Source organism: Pantherophis guttatus, chromosome 1, assembly GCF_059756535.1.
Source record: "Pantherophis guttatus breed Tessera chromosome 1, ASM5975653v1, whole genome shotgun sequence".
Taxonomy (NCBI): Eukaryota; Metazoa; Chordata; class Lepidosauria; order Squamata; family Colubridae; genus Pantherophis; species Pantherophis guttatus.
In genome coordinates this window covers 189,502,101-189,523,605 of record NC_142063.1, presented here as the reverse complement: position 1 = coordinate 189,523,605, position 21,505 = coordinate 189,502,101, and the positions used below count along the sequence as shown (strand labels likewise).

The 21,505-nt window shown below is 40.9% G+C and overlaps 1 protein-coding gene and 1 pseudogene across 3 annotated transcripts in view; one reads left to right on the top strand and one right to left on the bottom strand.

Annotated features, from left to right (window-relative positions):
* LOC117674491 (cytochrome P450 2K6-like) overlaps positions 1-20,307 on the top strand; it is a 91,526-nt gene extending 71,219 nt beyond the window's left edge. For all 3 annotated transcript variants that reach the window (XM_034432539.3, XM_034432538.2, XM_087882247.1), the window contains 3 exons: positions 12,811-12,995; positions 14,858-14,999; positions 19,579-20,307. In XM_034432539.3, coding sequence (XP_034288430.2) covers positions 12,811-12,995; positions 14,858-14,999; positions 19,579-19,763 — 512 coding nt within the window. In that variant the 3' untranslated portion in view covers positions 19,764-20,307. The remainder of the gene's footprint in view (positions 1-12,810; positions 12,996-14,857; positions 15,000-19,578) is intronic.
* Positions 10,562-12,200, bottom strand: LOC148116697 (uncharacterized; annotated as a pseudogene).
* Positions 20,308-21,505: the final 1,198 nt, after the last annotated feature.

Below are 21,505 nucleotides of genomic sequence, written 5' to 3'. Positions count from 1 at the left end.
CTAAGTGTAAAACCTTACTTTTCTCACCACTGAATTGCATTCTGTTAGATAGGGCCCAGCATTCAAGTCTGTCACTTGATGCACAGTTTATTTCCCAATTGATGTCTGGGTAGTTAAATTCTCCCATTATTATTGTAGTGTGTTTCCTTAAATAACTGATTAGCAAGAAGTTCATCTATTTCCTTTGTTTGCAGTATACACCTATAGCAATGTCATTGCTTTTTCCTTTTATATTAACCCAAATGCATTTAAGAATATTTTCATCCTTGGGTTATTGTTTTTTTATTTATTTCTATAGAGCTGTGGTTATTTCTTACATATAATGCAACACCACCTGCTCTTTTGTTAGGTCTGATTCTTCTGAATAATTAAAGTCCTTCTAGCAGTATGCTCCAGTTATGGGTTTCATCCCACCAAGTTTCAGTAATGACAACAATGTTGTATCTGCCCTCATCTACTTGAATATAAAGGTTATCTTGTTTGTTCCTCATACTTTAAACATTAATGTATAGGCATGTGAGTCCTTTTTCACTGTTCCTGCATTTGCTTCCTACATCTCTTGTTTTGTATCTGAGTTCCTCTTCTTTTTTGCCACTTGGTTGATTGTTTTAAGCTTTATGCATGGAACTAGATTCTAAAAATTATTTTCCTTCTCCTTCTAGCTTTAGTTTAAAGCCTTTCAGATAATCCAAGCCAGCTGTTTTCCAAGAAACCTTCTTCCCAGTTTCTGTGAATTGTAGTCTATTCTCAGTCATTACTCCTTCAGATAGGTATTGTTGACCATGATCTAGGAATTTAAAGTTCTCTTGACAGCACCATCCTTTAAAGCAATGGTTTACTTCAAAAATTCTCCATTCCCTCATTGGATGTTTATCCTTTATTTGGTGTGCAGATGAAAACATCACCTGTGTACCCATCTCTTTTGCTTTCATGCCTAGCTGCTCATAGTCTCTTGATGTTGTTTTCAGGCTCTTTATTATATTCATCCTGATATGAAAGAGGAGAAGGTAATAATAATTTGTGGGCTTAATTATTTTAGTAAGCCTCTCAGTGACATCTTTGATCTTTGCTCCTGGGAGACCGCAAACCTCCCTAGATAGATTGTCTGGTTTACAAGTTGCTGATTCAGTTCCTTTGAGTAGTGAGTCTCCTATCACCAACACATACCATCGTTACCCATCACATGCTATCATTACTTCATCTCTTCTTTAAATGTAAATATTCTTAAAAGAAGGAGAAATAAGAGGAATAAGTGTTAAAACAGGAGATCACAGATTACTATCATGAGATATGTAGCACAAGCATACTTGGCTTCATGACTTTATCTTCTAATAGTGCAGATGAAATATTTCTGATGTACCTAAGCCAATTATGAACTCCACAAACATTATCACTTTTAAAATTATGACTAATGGTATTTTCTGTATCTTTGTAATATTTCCCTCATATATGGATTTGTTCTCCAAATATTTATTTTTAATTTAACTTTTATTCACCAATTTGGAGACCACTTAATTTCTGGTGATTCTGCACTGCTTACAGTTACATAGATTTATAAATGGCTTTAAGATCTACAAAAAACACAAAAGCTATCTAACCAGGGTTCCAACCTCAACTTATCACAGGGGTGTCAAACTTGTGGCCCACGGGCCAGATGCATCACATGCTGGCAATGCCCACTCCCAGTTTAGCGAAGGCAAAAAAGTTGTGATACATCATATGATGATGATGTGATGATGCAAGTTTGACACCCCTGACCTATCACAAAATTTAGGGAAATAGCCAGGCCTTCAATAGTTTTCTGAATGTCTGAATGAATTGTTGGTGGGTGCCTTGGAGGTGGACAAGCAGGAAATGCTTGCTGGAATGGACAAAATATCTGGAGTATATACAAGATATGTCAAGAAATAAAGTTCCTAGAGATGTACATGTGAGATTTACTAAGAAGGCAGTAAGAACAGAGATACTTCAAAGAGCAAGAGATGACCAAGTGAAAAAGAAAGGAAGAAAAATAATAGTTTGGAAACAGATCCCTAGAAGAGTAAGAGACATGAGAAAACAATACCAATTTCTGACAAGACAATTAATTAAGTATGAAGTAAATTTCAGATGTCTGATGTCTGAGGGAATACTGGTGACCTGGATGAAACAAAGACATAGATTGGATACTATAAAGAAAGCAGAGCAATTTTATGATGAGTAATGTGGATCATATGAGGAAAACAGAAAAAGAGAGGAAATAGATAACAAAAAACAAGAAGAAGCATCAGGAAGAGGAAATGCACAACAAAAAGAAGATGAAACAGAATTAAAGGAAAGAGCAGAATGAGAAGGTGCAAAGATAAAAGAACTGAGAGAAATAAGAGTGACTAGAACAAGACCTATCTACAAGTAAAACTATGGAAGAGGAAATAAAACTGCTGTTGATCAATATAAATAGACTGAATTTTCCTATAAAAAGGAACAGGACTTTTAAAGAATTAGAAAAGCTAAAATTAGATTTAATTTGTCTCCAAGAGGTCCACATCAAAAAACAACATAACAAACTATTGGAATATCCTAAAATTAGGAAATTATACTCCTCATTAGAACAGCAAAAGAAAAGAGGTGTGGCCTTATATATTAAAGAAACAATAAAAGCAAGACAAATTTTTGCAGATGAAGAGGGGAGAATTTTGATGGTGGAGGTAACAATGAACTATAAGCAAATACTTTTGGTAGCAATATATGCACCAAATAATAAACATGAACACTTTTATGAAAAATTACACAAGAAAATTACAGAATTGGAATATGAAAATATTTGTGTGGCAGGAGATTTTAACGCAATTGTAGACACAGAATTTGATTATAAAAGCAAAAAAAGTAAAAAACACTTCCAAAAACTTTCTTTAAAATGGCGGAAAAAATAGGTATTCAAGATATATGGAGAGGATAAATCATAAAAGAAATCAATACTCATTTTATTCAAATATATATATTGTACATCTTGGTCAAGAAGAGATATGATATGGCTATCACCAGAGTTAAAGTCAAATGTGCAAGAAATAGGAATAAAGCAAACACTTGGGCAGATCATAACCCAGTGAGAGTTAAGTGGAAAGGACAAAAGACAAAATGGAGATGGACATTGAATCAATCAATATTAAAAGATAAGGAATTTATACAAAATATGGAAAGAGAAATCAACTTTTTTTTCCAAAGAGAATAGGAAAGAAGAAACTTCATTACAAAATGTATGGGACACTGCTAAGGTGTGTATTCGGAGATTAGCTATAACATATACAGGGGGAAAAACAAGAAAAAGAAACAAAATCAAAAGATGTTAGTAGAAGAATAAGAGACTGGAATTAGAATTACAGAAAGAATCAAACAAAAAGACTTTAAAAAATCAAATGGAACTAATAAAACAAAATGAATCTACTAGATAAAGAAGAACTGGCACAAAAAAATCAAAAATGCTAAACAGAATTAATGTTAACTCGCAAAGCATCCCTGGCCTGCTCTCGAGTTGACATAGGCAAGGGGAATGGGAAAACGATCATTGCAGCTGCAGCAAGGGAGCACTTCAGTCAAAACAAAAGCACATTCCAGCCATCTCTCTGTCAAGGCCATCTCTGCAGTTACCCACAATGGCCAGAGGGGAGTGATCTCTACAACCCATGAAATTGCTTCATTGGAGAATGTGACTGATGACACACCTTGCAGGGAAGGGATAAACAGGATCAGAGTCAGGACGTAAATCAAGTGATGTCAGAGTTGGCTTCACTTGGAACGTGCCAAAATGAAGCTCCTAATAATAACTGGATTTCTTTTGAAGCTTGGCTCGAGGTTCATGATTTAATTAGGGCATCGGTTGGAACCCTGACAATTTCTTTGAAAATGCGAATAAACCAGGAAGATGATTGGCATATGAATTGAAAACAAAGAAAGAGAAGAAATTGATACATATATTGGTAGATGAGAAAGGAACTTTACATTACCAAAACGAGGACAAAAAAGTAATAATTTAAGACTATTATGAAAAGCTGTATGAGCAGGAGAAAGTTTCAGAAGAGAAAATTAAACAATATTTGAAAAAAGTGGAATTACCTAAAGTACGAGAAACAGTGAAAACTATGTTAAATGAACAAATATCAATGATGGAATTGTCAGCTACTAAAATCTATGGACTTTGGTGAGAGATTTATTAACATGATAAAAGCAATAGATCACAAACAAAGGCAAACGTAATGGTAAATGGAGATATAACAGAGAATTATAATATTAAAAAAGGCACAAGACAAGGATGTCCACTATTTCCTTTACTATTTATATTGACATTGGAAGTGTTAAATAGAAATATTAGACAAGATATAGAAATTAAAGGTATGGAATTAAAAAGGAACAATACAAGTTACAGGCATTCGCAGATGATTTGGTTTTTATTCTGGAAGACCAACAAGAAACTAGACTTAAATTAATTAGAAAAATAAAAGAATATGGTGAAGTTGCAGGATTTAAAATAAATAAAGAAAAAACCAAAATAATAGTTAAAAATGTTACAGACATACAGAAAAAGAACTAACAAGGAAAATAGGTATAGAGTTAGTTAAGAAAGTTAAATATTTAGGAATCCAACTAACGACAAGGTGTGTAACGATTAAAGAAGATAATTATTATGAATTGGCGCAACAAATTAAAACAGATTTGGAGAAGTGGGGAAATCTACAATTGTCACTGATGAGAAAAATAGCCACTATAAAAATGAATATTTTGCCAAGAGTACTATATTTAATTCAAACAATACCAATAAAACTGGAAAAAAATACTTTGAAGAATTAAATAAAACAATATTAAAATATATTTGGCAAGAGATAAAAGCAAGGATAAGTTTGAAAATGTTGCAAGATTCTAAAAATAGGGGTGGTTTTGGGCTAAAAGATTGGGAATTGTACTACCAGGCTTTGATACTTACTTGGGTGAAATAATGGATTGGTTTGAGGAACAAAAGACTATTGACCTTGGAGGGACATGATCTTCAACTAGGTTGACATGCTTTTTTATGGTATGGAAAAAACAGAATACATAGCTACTTCCAAAGACATATTAGAAATGCGCTATTATTAGTATGGGAGAAAATTAAAGAACAACACTATTTGAAAATACTGGTCTGGCTCTTCACAATGGAGGCACTGATTTATCCAAATGTTATTGATATGGAGAATGTTACCAGATATAAAGATATTTTAAATGAAAAGGGGGAACTTAAAACTAAGCAGGAACTGAGTGATCAAGGGATCGAGATAACATGGTGGTCATATGTGCAGATACAATCTAGATATGAGAAGGATGTTCAAATGTATGGTTTCTATAAAGAATCAACAGAATTAAACCAGATATTAACAGGGACAGATTATTATTATAATAATAATTATTATAATTTATTTTGTATACCGCCCTTCTCCCGAAGGACTCGGGGTGGTGAATAGCCAGCAGATAAAATACAGAAAATACAAAAATTAAAACAATATTAAAAACCAATTAAATTAATTTGGCCCACAGTTAAAACACCCCCATATTAAAAAACCCATAATTTAGCAATTTAAAATTAAAACAACTTAAAAAATATGGTCAGGTCAGCCCAGCTTGATGAAACAAAAACGTCTTTAAGGCACGGCACAAAGTGTACAGATCCGGGATCCGCATTATCTCCCGGGGCAACTCGTTCCAGAGGGTCGGTGCCCCCACAGAGAAGGCACTCCCCCTGGGGGCTGCCGGCCAACATTGTTTGGCCAACGGAACCCTGAGGAGCCCCTCTCTGTGGGAGCATACTGGTCGGTGGGAGGCTACTGGCAGCAGAAGGCGGTCTCGTAAATACCAGGGCCCTAAGCCATGGAGCGCTCTAAAGGTGGTAACTAATACCTTGAAGCGCACCCGGAAGACCACTGGGAGCCAGTGCAGCTCGCGCAGGAGAGGTGTTACATGGGAGCATTGAGTTGCCCCCATCACCACCCGCGCAGCCGCATTCTGGACCAGTTGGAGCCTCCAGGTGTTCCTCAAGGGGAGCCCGATGTAGAGAGCATTACAGTAGTCCAAGTGGGATGTGATGAGGGCATGAGTGACCATATGTAAGGCATCCTGATCCAGAAAGGGATACAACTGGTGGATCAGGCGAACCTGATAAAAAGCCCCCCTGGCCACAGCTGTCATATGCTCTTCCAAAGACAGCCGTGTATCCAGGAGGACACCCAAGTTGCGAGCCCTCTCTGTGGGGGCCAACGGCTCTCCCCCAAAAGTCAGCGATGGTACCAACTGACTATATCGGGATGCCGGAAGCCGGAAGCCACAGCCACCCGGTCTTGGACGGGTTGAGCCTGAGCCTGTTTCTGCCCATCGAGATCCGCACGGCCTCAGGCACTGGGACATCACATCAAGGGCATCAATGGGGTGGTCTGGGGTGGAGATGTACAGCTGAGTATCATCAGCGTACAGATGACACTTCACCCTGAAACCATGGATGATCTCATCCAGCGGCTTCACATAAATGTTGAACAGAAGGGGCGAGAGAACCGACCCTTGCGGCACCCCACACACAAGGCACCTCGAGGTCAATCTCTGCCCCCCTGTCAACATGAACTGCGACTGGTCAGAGAGGAAGGAGGAGAACAACCGCAACACGGTGCCCCCTATTCCCAACCCCTCCAGTCGGCGCAGCATGATACCATGGTCAATGGTATCAAAAGCCACCGAGAGATCTAATAGGATCAGGACAGAGGAACAACCCCTGTCCCGAGCCCTCCAGAGATCATCCACCAACGTGACCAATGCCATTTCCGTGCTGTGCCCAGGCCTGAAACCCAACTGGAACGGATCTAGATAAACCGTTTCCTTCAGGAACCGGGGAAACTGTCACGCCACCACACTCTCAACAACCTTTGCCAAAAAGCGAAGATTGGAGACAGGACAATAATTTGCTAATACAGCCAGGTCCAGGGAAGGCTTCTTGAGGAAGGGCCTCACCACCGCCTCCTTCAAGGTGGTGGGGAAGTTACCCTCACTCAGAGAAGCATTGATAATCCCCTGGAGCCAGCCTCGTGTAACCTCCTGGGAGGCCAGTACCAACCAAGAGGGACACGGGTCCAGTAAACATGTGGCCGCACTAAGCCTGCCCAGAATCCTGTCCACGTCCTCGGGAGCCACATGGTCAAACTCCTCCCAGATAACACTCTCAGGACCCACCTGACAGCCCCGCCTTTCGGAACAGTAGGGTCTTGAGGGCACAGTGAAAAACTCAGAGGTCAGAGATTGTACGTATTTCCAGGGGCAGTTCGTTCCAAAGGGCATATGTGGTGGACATACCCAAAAGCAAAAAAATATTGGACAAAAATACATACATGGCTGGAAAAAATGATAAAACAGCATTTTGATTTGAAACCAGAGACATTTTTGTCAGGCATTTTACCGGACAAGTACAATAAAGGGAATGCATATTTGATTTTACATGTACTGACTGCAGCTAGAATTATATTTGCACAACAATGGAAAAGTGAAGAGATCCCAATGGATTAAAATGTGATTAAAAAATACTAGAATGTGCAGAAATGGATAGGCTAACACTTTTAATTAAGGAAAAGCAAGAAACTGAATACTTTTTTTACTTGTGACTTAATTTATCAATGATTAGCTGAGAAAAACAGGAGCTAGAAACAGGGAAATATATGGAAGGATCAGTGGTATAAGGAAGGTATGCTAAATTGGTTAAACAAATATTATTGTTATTATTTGATACTAATGTAATGAATACTGTTGTAAACACTTTAACTATTGACTTGTATCCAGAGAACAAATTGTTCAATTGAAATTGGAATTTTTATATGTTATAAAATAAAATAAAAACTTATTTTTTAAAAAATAGTTTTCTGAATGTCAGAGTGCCAGCGTCTGGATTTCTGAGTGGGTATCGTTCCAAAGGGCAGGCATGGGTTCTGAGAAGGCACGTGAGAGAAATATGAATTATTCCTGTAAAAAGCATAACCTGAGTAACGCCATTTTAAACGCCATGTTTTACCTGATATACCCTGATTATATAAGGTGGTAGTGAGGACATGAGAAAGGAATGTGTTATTCCTGTGATGCTTATTTTGTAGGATATGTGCTGCATATTTTTGAGGAAATGGATGTTCTGGTAAAATTCCGAAATGGGTCTGTCTGGGGCCTAGCCATTCCAGAAGGGGAAGTCCACAAATGACGATACCATTTAGCATGGAAACATCTGTGTAAACATCTGTGTAGGATATTTTCGAAGGGTATTGTTGGATGGGAATTTCCAGGGCGGAACATGTGCCAAATATGTTATATAAGATCTGAAACCAATTCCCTGGTGGACCATTTGTATCCGTTTGTATCGGGCTTCTTATTATTTTATTATTATTATTAATTTTATTTCTATACCGCCCTTCTCCTGAAGGACTCAGGGCGGTGTACAGCCTGATTAAAAGCACAAGACAGACAGAATTTAAAATAAATTAAAATTATTAAATGATAAGCTCAATTTAAAACCCCAAATTTAAAATCCCATTTTTAAAACCCAATTAAAATCTTTACCTTGATAGCCCAGCCTGGCGGAACAACAAGGTTTTGAGGGCACAGCGAAATACACGGAGATCAGAGATTTTACGAATTTCTGGGGGCAGCTCATTCCAAAGGGCAGGGGCTCCCACAGAGAAGGCCCTCCCCTTGGGTGTCACCAGCCGACATAATTTGACCGATGGCACCCTGAGGAGACCCTCTCTGTGGGAGCGGACTGGCCGGTGGGAGGCTACTGGTGGCAGAAGACGGTCTCGAAGGTATCCAGGTCCAATGCCATGGAGCGCTTTAAGGGTGGTGACCAACACCTTGAATCGCACCCGGAAGGCCACTGGGAGCCGGTGCAGCTCGCGCAGGAGGGGTGTCATGTGGGCACAATGAGTTGCGCCAATAACCACCCGCGCGGCCTCATTCTGGACCAGTTGGAGCCTCCGGGTGCTTTTCAAGGGGAGCCCCATGTAGAGAGCATTGCAGTAGTCCAGTCTGGAGGTGACAAGGGCGTGAGTGACTGTGCGCAAGGCATCACGATCCAGAAAGGGCTGCAACTGGCGGATCAGGTGAACCTGATAAAAAGCCCCCCTGGCCACGGCCGTCATATGTTCTTCTAAAGACAGCCATGCATCCAGGAGGACACCCAGATTGTGAGCCCTCTCTGTGGGGGGTAAAGACTCACCCCCAATAGTTAGCGATGGCGCTAGCTGACTATATTGCGACGCCGGGAACCACAGCCACTCAGTCTTGGAGGGGTTGAGTCTGAGCCTATTTCTCCCCATCCAGATCCGCACGGCCTCCAGGCAGTGGGACATCACATCAAGGGCATCGTTGGGGTGGTCTGGGGTGGAGATGTACAGCTGAGTATCATCAGCGTACAGATGGAGTCTCACCCCAAAACCACGGATGATCTCACCCAGCGGCTTCACATAAATGTTGAACAGAAGGGGCGAGAGGACTGACCCCTACGACACTCCCTATGCAAGGCACCTCGAAGTCGACCTCTGCCCCCCTGTCAACACAAACTTCGAGCGGTCGGAGAGGAAGGAGGAGAACCACTGCAAAACGGTGCCCCCTATTCCTAACCCCCTCAACCGCTGCAGCATGATACCATGGTCGATGGTATCAAAAGCCGCTGAGAGATCTTACAGGACTAGGACAGAGGAGCAACTCCTGTCCCGAGCCCTCCAGAGATCATCCACCAACGTGACCAATGCCATTTCAGTGCTGTACCCCTGCCTGAAGCCCGACTGGTACGGGTCCAGATAGATAGCTTCATCCGGGTGCCTGGGCAGTTGTCGTGCCACCACACTCTCAACAACCTTCGCCACAAAACGAAGGTTGGAGACCGGACGGTAGTTGGCTAATTCAGCCGGGTCCAGGGAAGGCTTCTTGAGGAGGGGCCTCACCACTGCCTCTTTCAAGGCAGCGGGAAAGGCACCCTCACTCAGAGAAGCACTTATAATCCCCTGGAGCCAGCCTCGTGTAACCTCCCGGGAGGCCAGTACCAACCAGGAGGGAAACGGGTCCAATAAACATGTGGTGGCACTAATCCTACCCAGAACCATGTCCACATCGTTGGGAACCACAGGATCAAACTCCTCCCAGATAGTGTTCTCAAGACCTACCCTCGTCTCCTCCCCCGGTCTCACCCAGTCGGAGTCCAAGCCTTCCCGAATCCGAGCAACTTTATTGTGCAGGAATTGCACAAAATCCTCAGCTCGACCCTGCAAGGGATCTTCCCGCACTCCCCCCCGAAGAAGGGAGTGGGTCACCCTAAACCGAGCGGCTGGGCGGTTCTCTGCAGATGCGATAAGAGCGGAAAAATAGTTAGATTTTGCCGCTTTTATCGCCACTAGGTAGGTCTTGATATAAGACCTCACCAGTGTCCGGTCGGAATCGGATCGACTAGTCCTCCAAATGCTCCCTAGGCATCTTTTCCAACGCTTCATCTCTCTCAGCTCCTCGAAGAACCAAGGAGCCAATTGAGGTCGGCATCGGGTCAGAGGCCGCAAAGGCACAACCCGGTCCAAAGCCCCGGCAGCCACACTCTCCCAGGCGGCCACCAGCTCTTCAGTCGAGTCGTGTGCCAGAGTCTCAGGAAATGGCCCAAGCTCCATCAGGAACCTTTTGGGGTCCATCAGGCGCCTGGGACGGAACCATCTGATCGGTTCCGTCTCCCTGCGGTGGGGGGAAGTGGCAGGAAAGTCCAAGCGAAGAAGAGAATGATCTGTCCATGACAAGGGTTTGATATCTAGGTCCCCTCTACCAAGATCATTCAACCACTGACCAGAGACGAAAATCAAGTCCAGAGTGTGTCCCCCTTTGTGAGTGGGGCCCTGAACTAATTGGGTCAGGTCCATGGCCGCCATGGAAGCCATGAACTCCCGAGCCACCTCAGACGCCTCACCTGCAGATGGCAGGTTGAAATCCCCCATGACAATAAGTCTGGGGGTGTCCACCGCCACCCCAGCGATAACGTCGAGCAGCTCAGGCAGGGTCTCCACCATGTGGCAGGGAGCCAGGTACGTTGTCAGCAAACCCGTCTGCCTCCCACTGTCCCACTTCACGAGGAGGGACTCACAGCCGGCTATCTGAGGAACAGTGGTCTCCCTCGGACTAAGACTTTCCCTAACAATCGCCGCCACTCCCCCACCCCTCCCCTGAGCCCTTGGCTGGTGAAATGCGCAGAAACCTGGTGGGCACATTTCAACGAGGGGAACCCCCCCCTCGTGGCCCAACCAAGTCTCCGTAATACCTGCCAGGTCTGCACCCCCCTCCAAAATAAGATCACAAATGAGGGGGGCTTTGTTAACAACCGACCTGGCATTACATAACATCAGCCGCGGACCCAGGGCCTGAGGCTCTGTGCAACCCAGGACCCGAGTCGCGCATTGGGGGCCGGTGTGTGCAATCGCTCGTAGACAGCGTATGCGTACCCCCAGAACATGATGTGGTCCCCTGCACCCGTCATATCTGACCCTCCCACTCACTGTTTCAATTGCACTGCCCTTCCCGACACTCCACTGTTTCCCAGACAAATTTCCTTCCGTGCTCCCTCTGCTGCGCCCAAGCGACCCATCATCCTGCCCGGTGGCTATATGAACCCCCCAGGTCCATCTCTACAACCCCCTCCCCTCCTCCCGGGTCCCCTTAAAATTTTCCTTAAAAGTCCCGATAAAACACCCCTCAACCCCCTCTTCGCTGCATGCCATCTCTCGGGGTCCCAAAGCCCATCATCAAGATAGGCCCTCGATAATGTGGAGGGCCAGGCCTGCGAGAGGGGGGAGTCTTGCAGTGCAAGAAGGTCAGCTTTCTGGAGCATCAACCGGATCAAGGACGGGAAAGGGAGGCCAGTCCGGGAGTCTATCATAGTCCAAAGGGATAACTGAGCATAAGAGATCATACAATATCCATTTATAGGGCTGGACTCCACTGTCCTCTCACAACAGGGAGAAGGTCCAATGTTCTTTTTTCCCCAACGGAGGCTAATAACCAACCATCCTCTCACGACAGCTGGTCCCGTTACAGGTGGTTATCGGAAATGATGTTACGTCTTCTCTGTTGGGATATAGAAAGTCCCTCAGCTCCTTCATAATGGTGCTCAGTCTCTCCTTCCGGCGAGGGTGTGAGTGGAACATGGTAAGGGGTCCAAGGTATAGCGGTTCGTAAACCGCTATACCTTCTGTATCCTGAAAACTGTATTTAAACCGTGTAATCAAAGTGGTCTGGGTTCTCTCCTACGGGAGGGAATCCTTTTGCAAAAGATTGAAATGTATATAGCTTTATATATATATTTTAATAAATCTGCTGTTTTTTCTTGTTCATGCTCTCTGTGTCACTTATTATATGGTAATGCTGATTTCTGCATTTAACAGCACGTCCCACCATTAATTGATGGACCCAAACTGTGTCTATTTGCCCAATTTTATTAGTAGTTTAATTGCACTCTGAAGTCTACTATAGCTAGTCCAATAGGCTCATATGGATATAATGAGGCACAAAAATGTTATCTTTGCTGTCACATACTGGCCTTGGTATAACCTCTGAGAGATCTTCAAGAAAGCCACATATATAACAGATTACAATAGTCCATTCATGAAATGACTAATGCATGAGTGACTGTCTGAAGGGCCATGATCCAAGTATCACAGTCAATAACTACTATATCATTCAGAATTTAGAATGTAAAAACTCCCATTTAAAACAAAAATCAAACAAGGAGTCATATTTGTCATTTTGTTCTCCCAGGTAAAGTCCAAGAAGAAATTGCAAAAGAGATTGGGGTTCGTCAGCCAAGGACAGAAGACCGAACCAAATTGCCTTATACCGATGCAGTAATTCATGAAGTTCAAAGGTTTGCTGACATTGTTCCCACCAATTTGCCCCATGCAACCACCATGGATGTAACTTTCAAAGGCTTCTTCATTCCCAAGGTGATTAGTCTGAAATCACTGCATTAGACAAGGCCTAACCTTTTTTTAAACATACAAGATTTTTTATTACTTATTTTTATTTTCTTTAAAATAGTAACAGTAACAGAAAAAGAAAAATAACAAAACAGAGACATACATTATAAAAATACACAAGAGGTTAAAAAAGTAACTGGAAAAAATACAACAGAAAAAATAATTGCAAAAGAGATAGGAGTTTCTCAGTTGCAGACAGACCACCAAGCAAAATGCCTTACATTGATGAAGTTCAAAGGTTTGCTGACATTGCTCCATCCAATTTGCCACATGCAACAATCATGGACATAACATTCAAAGGCTTTCTCATCCCCAAGGCGATCAGTCTAAAATCACTGCATTGCATAACATCTAATTTATCATGTACAGTGTGGTAGAAGAACCAGTCCTTAAATGAATGGAATGGGCTAAATCAAGTTGATCTATAGAGCTATAAGGCCACACAGCCTTTTATCCCTTTTAAAAAAACACTCATAAATGCATCTCTCTAAGTGCCAAAGGCAGATGTTTTTCTTTGATATCTGACATTCCCAAACTGCCCCCACCTCTTGATTTATGAGAAATGCTTTTCTCTCTTGATTTATTTTATTATTTATTTTATTTTGCTCTTCCCTTGTTGCTTTATATCCACTGCTTCCCTTCAGCAAGCCTTTATTATTTGCTTTGGATCCTCCATTCCGAGTTTACAAGTTTAAGGTATAATGTAAAATACAGCTTAAGACCTATTTAGAATTGGTACAACTGATAATCTATTAAACTGCCTGATGTTTTAATTTTTTGAACCTGTCCATTTCTCCGTGCACAATAATTAAATCAGTATATATATTTTCAATACAATTTTTACAATATAGTTTTAATATTTTAACATTGAATGTTGCTTCAGACCCAATAATATTTTTAAAATCACTGTAATCTATCTATATATATACAGTATATAAAAGCGAAAACCACTCACGCCGTGACCACAAAATCTCCAGAACCATAAAGCCTGCAAACTTGAAATTTGGCACGTTTGTTCCTCTTGGCTTCTACATGCTTGCTAAGAAAGGATTTTTCAAAATGACCATCAGATCATTAGTACTTCTTATATTATTATTAGCACACTGTGATGCTAATTAGTTAGACTTCTACTCCCCCTCCAACCTGAAAATAACTCTGGAGAGAAGGGGATAGGATAGGAGAGGCTTCTGTGGGGTAGTAAAATTTGTTACTACCAGTTCTGTGGGCGTGGCTTGGTGGTGGTGGGGTAATGTGACTTGGTGGGCATGGCCACCTTTTTTTTTTACTTTTAAAAGCATTTTTTCTAACCTTAAGAGGTTGCAGAAAAAAATGCTTTTAAAAGCCTCTGATGATCCCAGGTGAGCCGCGTGATCATCAGAGGTTTTTTTTTACTTTTAAAAGCATTTTTTCGGCCAAAGCGGTTGTAGAAAAAATGCTTTTAAAAGTAAAAAGAAAGCCTCTGATGAGTGCGTGGCTCAGCTGGGCATGGGGGTGGGCAGGGATTTTTGCTACCGATCCTCCGAACCACCCACCACCATCACTACCGGATCGGTCGATCCAGTCCAAACTGGGAGCATTTCACCCCTGGATACGATGGGGAGGCTTTTGTGGGGCAAGCCTGAGGAGAGAAGGGGATAGGATAGGAGATGAGTCTAATCATTAATTTTCAAGCTATTTTCAAGCTAATTTTCAAGTTGATTTATCAAGCCTGATCACATAGTTTCATAGGGGAGCATGGTTATTCAGCTAGTAATATATAATATAATATAGCCATTTACTAAGAATATATACTCCTTTTCATATATTGCTTTTATCCTTTCAATTTTTAGGGAATGTACATACTTCCATTGCTGACTTCTGTTCTCCATGATGAATCTCAGTGGGAGAAACCTCATGAATTTTACCCTGAACATTTTCTTGACTCTGAAGGAAAATTTGTGAAGAGGGATGCATTCATGCCATTTTCTGCAGGTAAGATTCTCTGATGTCATAGATTATGTTCTATAAAAAGGCAATCCTTAACACCTTGTTTGAAAAGAAAACAATTGATAAAAGCTGGATCTCATAGACCTTATTTTGACAAAGTTTAGGCCTCATGGACAATATGTGTGGCTAGGCTCATTGAGAGACTACTATGTTGAAGAGAAGGCCTGGCTGGCATCAGGTGATACGGTGTGGATTCTGGGTGTCCAGGAGAACACCGATATCCTAGCCGATTTTGGGGATCCCCAGGGATCATAGCTGTCTTGTGGAGACAGCAAAGAAAGAAGACACTGGCTGGCATGGATAGGGAATGAGCAAGTTCCCTGAAGTGCTGGCATTAGTCTTCGACCTGTCGGCGAAGGAAGGCAGCCATTAAGGAACTGTCACAAGCCAGAACGGCCACGATCTGAAAGAGGAAATGCAATAAATGGTAATTGAATGGAATATTGTCACCGGATGAGTAATGGGCCAATTCACAAATAAAAGGAAAAATTTTTTTGACAGTTTGAAGAGATTGTAGCGGAGATTGGCGGCTAATTAGCACAGAGATTAAAGTGGAGAGAAAAAAATAAAATAAACCCAGAACTTTAAAAATTAAACCTAAAGCCTGGAAAAAATCTTCCATTTTGAGTTAAAACTGGATTTGGGAGTGGGGGGGATAAGACAAGGTAAAGAAGATAGAAATAAAAACAGAAGAAGAATTTAATTTAAAGAGTGAATGCTTTTGAGTATTGCAAGATGGCTATTTTGTTATGGAAATTGTGAATCGGAGAAACAGCTGCTAGAGGGGGAACTTAAGCAAAGAGAGAGAGAAAAGGAACTGTAAAATCAAACCTAAAGCCCTAAAAGGAATCTACTACCTGGATTTATAATTGGATTTGAAAAAATAAGAATAAGAAAAAGAAAAAGGAGACAGAAAAACTTTTTCTTAAACAATAAAGGATTTAATTTGGAAAAGAGAAAATAAGCATTCCTGTAGATTATAAATTGGATATTTTTTTGCTAGAAGACTAGTGAAGCAGAAAAAGACATTTGTTGGTGGAAGGAGCATGAGAGAGAGGCGTGGGAGTGCATATTGGTGCAGCTGAAGCAAGGTTAAAGAGACAAAGACTAAAACTGTGCTGGCTCAAGTAAATTTTAATGGGTGGTTTCTATTTTAGCTCTTTCGGCCAAATTCTTTAATATTTTTAAATTACCTTTTAACTTTCATATAGTTGTGGGTTTTATTTTTGGCTGTACACTGCCCTGAGTCCTTCGGGAGAAGGGCGGTATAAAAATTTAATAAAAAAAATATTTGAAGTGGACATTATTTCTTTTAAAGAAATATTATATGGACTTTGAATCCTGAAGTATATGTAAATGAAAAGAATAAGCTTAAAAATCCTAGCCTTTTAAAATTGAAAATATGGAGAATTGGGAGGATGAATATGAGACACTAAGGGAGATGTTTCAAAAAATAAGGGAGGCATTTAAGGAAAATAAAGAAGCAAAGGATTGGTTAGATTGCAAAAAAAAAAAGAATGAGAAAAGATGAATGAGAAGCAAGAGAAACAAGGAGATAATATTGAAAAGGAAATAATTGAAAAAAAAAGATAAAGATGATTACACTGGGTTCAATAGTGATAGAATAAAAATGGATATGGGAAAATACATCTCAAACATGAAGAGAAGAAAAATAAATGGGGAAAGATTGAGAATGAAAAGTAATAGAGTTAAAATTAAGGGGAAAAGGCTGAAGGGGAGATATAAGAAAAGGAAAAAGAAAAAGGTAAAGAAATGGGAGAAAGGGAGGAAAACATCAAGAAAAAGAATGGTGGAGAGACTAAGAGAAAATGGTTACGAGTCATGAAAATGTTAATTTGTTAATAAAGAGAAGGATGCTAGTTGTAGAAATTGTATGTGAAAATGCTGTTAAATGAAAAATAGCAAATGATATACTTGTAAGAAATAAAGTAGAAAAAATAGATTGTTAAAAGTAAAAAGTCTAAGGATTGGAAGATTGTTTAAGTAAAGATTTAAAAGAAAAAAATGGAATAAGATGAAATATATTGCTAATAATTAAAAAGATGAGGGGAAATTTTGAGAAATATACTTGATAAATGAAAGAAAGACCAGGGTTCCTGGACTCCATAGTGGAAAATATAAAATTAAAAATGAATACAGCAATAGAGAGGGATGAAGGAAGGAGAAGAGAGATGGAAGAAGGAAGGAGAGAGAGGGAAGGAAGAGAAGGGAGGAAGGAAGGGAAGGGAAATTAGAGTAGGAGTGAGGGTAAGAGAGGGAGGAAAAAAGGAGAAGAAGGAGAAAGGAAGGGGAGGTAGGGAGGAGAAGAAGAGGAGGGGAAGAGAAAGTAAGAAGGAAAGAAAGGAGAGAGGTAGTAGGTTTGAGGAGAAAGATTGCTGTACAATAAAAAAGATGAAATGGAAGAATGGCAACTCCGAACAAATATAAGATAAAGAATGAATTGTTTAAAGAATAAAAGAGAATAAATATGAATAAATAGCAATAATTAGAATTTAAGGGCAAATGAAGATGTTGTTTATGTAAGCAAGCATAGAAATATTGAGATATGATAAAAGAAAAGGGGGAAAAAGATTTTGGCAAAAACTGTAATTGAGTAAAATGTATTTGAATTTGATTAATTGTATAAGATAAGATATGGCCAATACTCTGTTCAAAAAAGATGTGGGTAAATGTATGTGTGTGGGGGGGGGGCAATAAAACTTGTTTAAAAAAAAGAGAGAGAGAGAGAGACTACTATGTTGATTTCTGAGTCTGCCAGGGGAATCCTCAACTCTGGGCATGAGTTATTGTTATTCCTGCTGCATTCAATGTCAGCATCTCTGCATTTTGGCAGTCCAGGATGAATCTTATCTTTCAGCCTTCTTTGCTGATTGGGGCCTTCAGACAGACACAACTTAGGTCTTCTTAAAAGAAAAGCTTTTCTTAGCATTTCTTAAGCTTTTATTCTTAGGTCATAGCAATGTAGCAGAGTATAAAATGCAAAAAAGCAAAATATAATAGGATAGTTAAAAAAGAGAGAGAGAGAAGGGACTGGATTAAAATTAAACTAGGGCTTCAATTAAGTACATTTAAATTTTTTATTTCTAAGTTTAAATGACAACAAAGCAAAATTAGCATCTTGATTTCTAATGCTTTCAAACCCTTGAGATACAAGCCCTTGAGCTCACTTATTGACTGTAGTTTGGCCCTGATTTCATTGTAAGCTGGGCAGTGAAGGACAGAGTGAATAATGTTTTTCCCTTGACAGACCACCCAGGGACAGAGATGCTGTTCAACAGGGTGCTTACCAGTGGTGAGTTGCTCCCGGTTTGCCCCGGTTTGGGCAAATCGGTAGTGGCGGTGGCGGGAAGCTCTACCCATCTACCCAGATGTCATCAAAAATGCTCTGTGCATATGCAGAAGCGCCACACACTCCCAATAGCGAACTGGTAGCGTCGGGATTTGAATCCCACTACTGGTGCTTACCAAATCTTCCTTCAAGTCTGCTGCCAATGGGATGTAAGCAAATTGATAATATTCATAAAATTCTAGGGGAGGTCTCAGAGTTTTAATTGTATAGGTAGTCCTTGATTTACAACCTCAATTGAGCCCACAATTTCTGTTCCTAAGTGATAAATTTGTTAAGTGAGTTTTGCCCCATTTTATGACCTTTCTTGTCAAGTTGTTAAGTGAATCACTGCAATTGTTAAGTTAGAACTGGTTGTTAAGTGAATCTGGCTTCCCCATTGCCTTTCTTTGTCACAAGGTCTCAAAAGGTGACCCAGGCACACTGCAACCATCATAAATATGAGTTAGTTGCCAAGCATTTAAATTTTGACCACATGACCATGGGGATGCTGCAATAGTTGTTAAGTGTGAAAAGTTGTCATGAGTCAATTTTTTCAAGGACATTGTAACTTTGAAGGGTCACTAAATGAACTTTTGTAAATTGAAAATTACCTGCAATGGCACCAGGATGAAAATTTAGGTGACTACACCACAATTGGATATTTATTAGTATCCTTTTCAAAAAGCCTTTCTCTGAAGTTTTCTCTATTCAAAGAACTAGATGCCCTGGAGAGGCCTAAAATTTTCCCCATGAAGTTATTTTTGGATTATGGCCAATGGAGTAATAACCCACTCATCCCAACATGTATCTTGGCTCCATGAATATCTGAAGCACCTTACCCTACAATATTTTAATTGTTCTCTTTGGGAATCAAAAATCTTAAGGATTATACTCAAACCTGTTTTCCATCTGCAAGACTAATCAAATATGGTACCTAGATAGTTGAAAGAGGGGCATTACTGGTTTTGGTATTAATTTTTTGACTTTATTTTCAGATTCAGAAATCTGCTACCATTTATTAGTTGGAAAAATTCTCTGTCTCCATTCCTTTACTGCATTTTTACTTCTTTCCATATCTTTGATCTGTTATCTTTTTTTCTTGTATGCTGATCTCTCTATGACCAAAGAATATTGCGAAATCCTATTGTGAAATAGTTTAAGAAACCAATAAACATAAATCTCTCTCTTTTTTTGGCCATGTATTCTTTCTTCCAGGTCAGAGGGTATGTGCAGGTGAGAACCTTGCCAAAATGGAGCTCTTCCTCTTCTTTACCAACCTCTTGCAGAAATTTACCTTCCATCCACCCCCAGGGACATCTAAAGATGATCTGGACCTGACCCCTGTTGTTGGACTTACCTTCACTCCCATGGCGTACAAGACTTGTGCTGTGTTACGCTGATCTGACACAAAAAACTATAACAAGTTGTTTTTAGTCTTGAATTGTCTTCATTTTGAGAGGCACAATTTAACAAAGAATCCAGTATTGTCTATGTTTCATGTGTTGTTTAGAAGATGAATGGTAATGTAAGAACATAATATTAGTAAAATAAGTAGAATTACTGGGACATAATAATAACTTGCTGTTTTGCTTCTGTAATAATTGCTTTGCTAAGAATTAGAATTGCCTCTGCCATTTGCTCCTTACTTGTTTTTCTGTATCACTCTGCGCCTGGTGGTTATCTCAAGAAGTGGGGTTGCTAAACACCCAGCCCCTCTGTTGCTAAGCACTCAACCCCCCTGTTTCTTGCTGCACTGCCAAAGGAGGGATGGGCAATGGGGCCAGAATTGGGTACTGAACTGATGACTGAAGGTATAAAAACACTCCATACCTTCCCCAGTGTGTGGCTATTCCTCACCTGCATTGTATGTATGTTCTGGATATAGCTTCACCCAGTATTTTGTTTTTGGGCAAAAATAAAATCTGCTTCTTTTTGCAAACCTCATCTTGAATCACACTCTTTTTTGCATCTCAGTGGCTTGGGGAAACTTCTGGGACCCAGCTGCAGCTGACCCAGCATTGTAATGGGCTCCAGGAGGTGAAGGGGATGCCGACTCCCCTGTTGTGAAGTGCGCTAAATTTAACTGTGCTGCAAGAGCAGTGGGCAGGCCATGGAGGCGCCAACAACAGCAACGGAGAGAAACAGCCAGGCCAGTGTCTTGAGGCTGAGAGGAAATCACGTGTTTTCCCAAGAGACCGAGGTGCATGGAGCACTAACAAAGGCCAGAAGAAATGCCTGTAAGACCCAGCAAGAGATGAAGCTTCACTCCCGTCTGCAATATGGAGTGAATCTCCATCCCCCGCCCTTCCCTTCTCAGACCAGGCGAGGAGTGACGGTGAGGGGAGGGAGAGGGGCTGGGCCAGCCACTGGTGGTTTCAGCCAACAGGAAGCCACAGCAGGGGGAAGAAAGAACTGCGGGCTGCTGACACCCGTTGCTTCGGCCTACCTGCACCGCCACCCCCCCTGCACTATTACCTCATTCCGGCCAGCGAGGGCTGTGCTATTCCTTGCATGTTGTATCATCTGCAAAGTTGCAAGTTGCACGTACCTCCCTTTATGGCAGAGATTTTCAGCCCCATCATGAGCTGCCTGGCTGGTCCCATATTCCAGAGTTCTAGTTATAGAACTGGCCATTGGTCACCCCATAGCAGCTCCTCCACCTGAATGTGCTGCGGACCACCAAAATTTTCTCAGTTGGTGACCTCTGGTTTAGAAGATGAATGGTAATAACCTATAAATTCATGAAATGTAGATTCTGATAGGCAAGAATATAATCAGGAAATTCTGATCAAAATATTAACTCTGATAAGAAATGAGATGCAACAATATTCAAGAACTTCCTTTTTCTTGGAAAGGAGCTGTAATTGCTATCTAACAGGAGGAATGACCCAACTTGTCCAAAACCATATTGACCCATCTCATTACATAATGTAGATAAAGTGTTTACCACAAGAACACTAAATGTGATTCTAAATAAACTGGTACCAATTGATGAGACTGGGTTCCTAAGGCATACATGAACTATAATGCTTGGGGAGTGAGAATAAGAGTTGGGGATGGTGGGTATTCTAAGGGGAGATGGGACACAGTGACATCATGGTGATGACAAGCATGGGAAGATATGATCAGATACAGCAGGCAG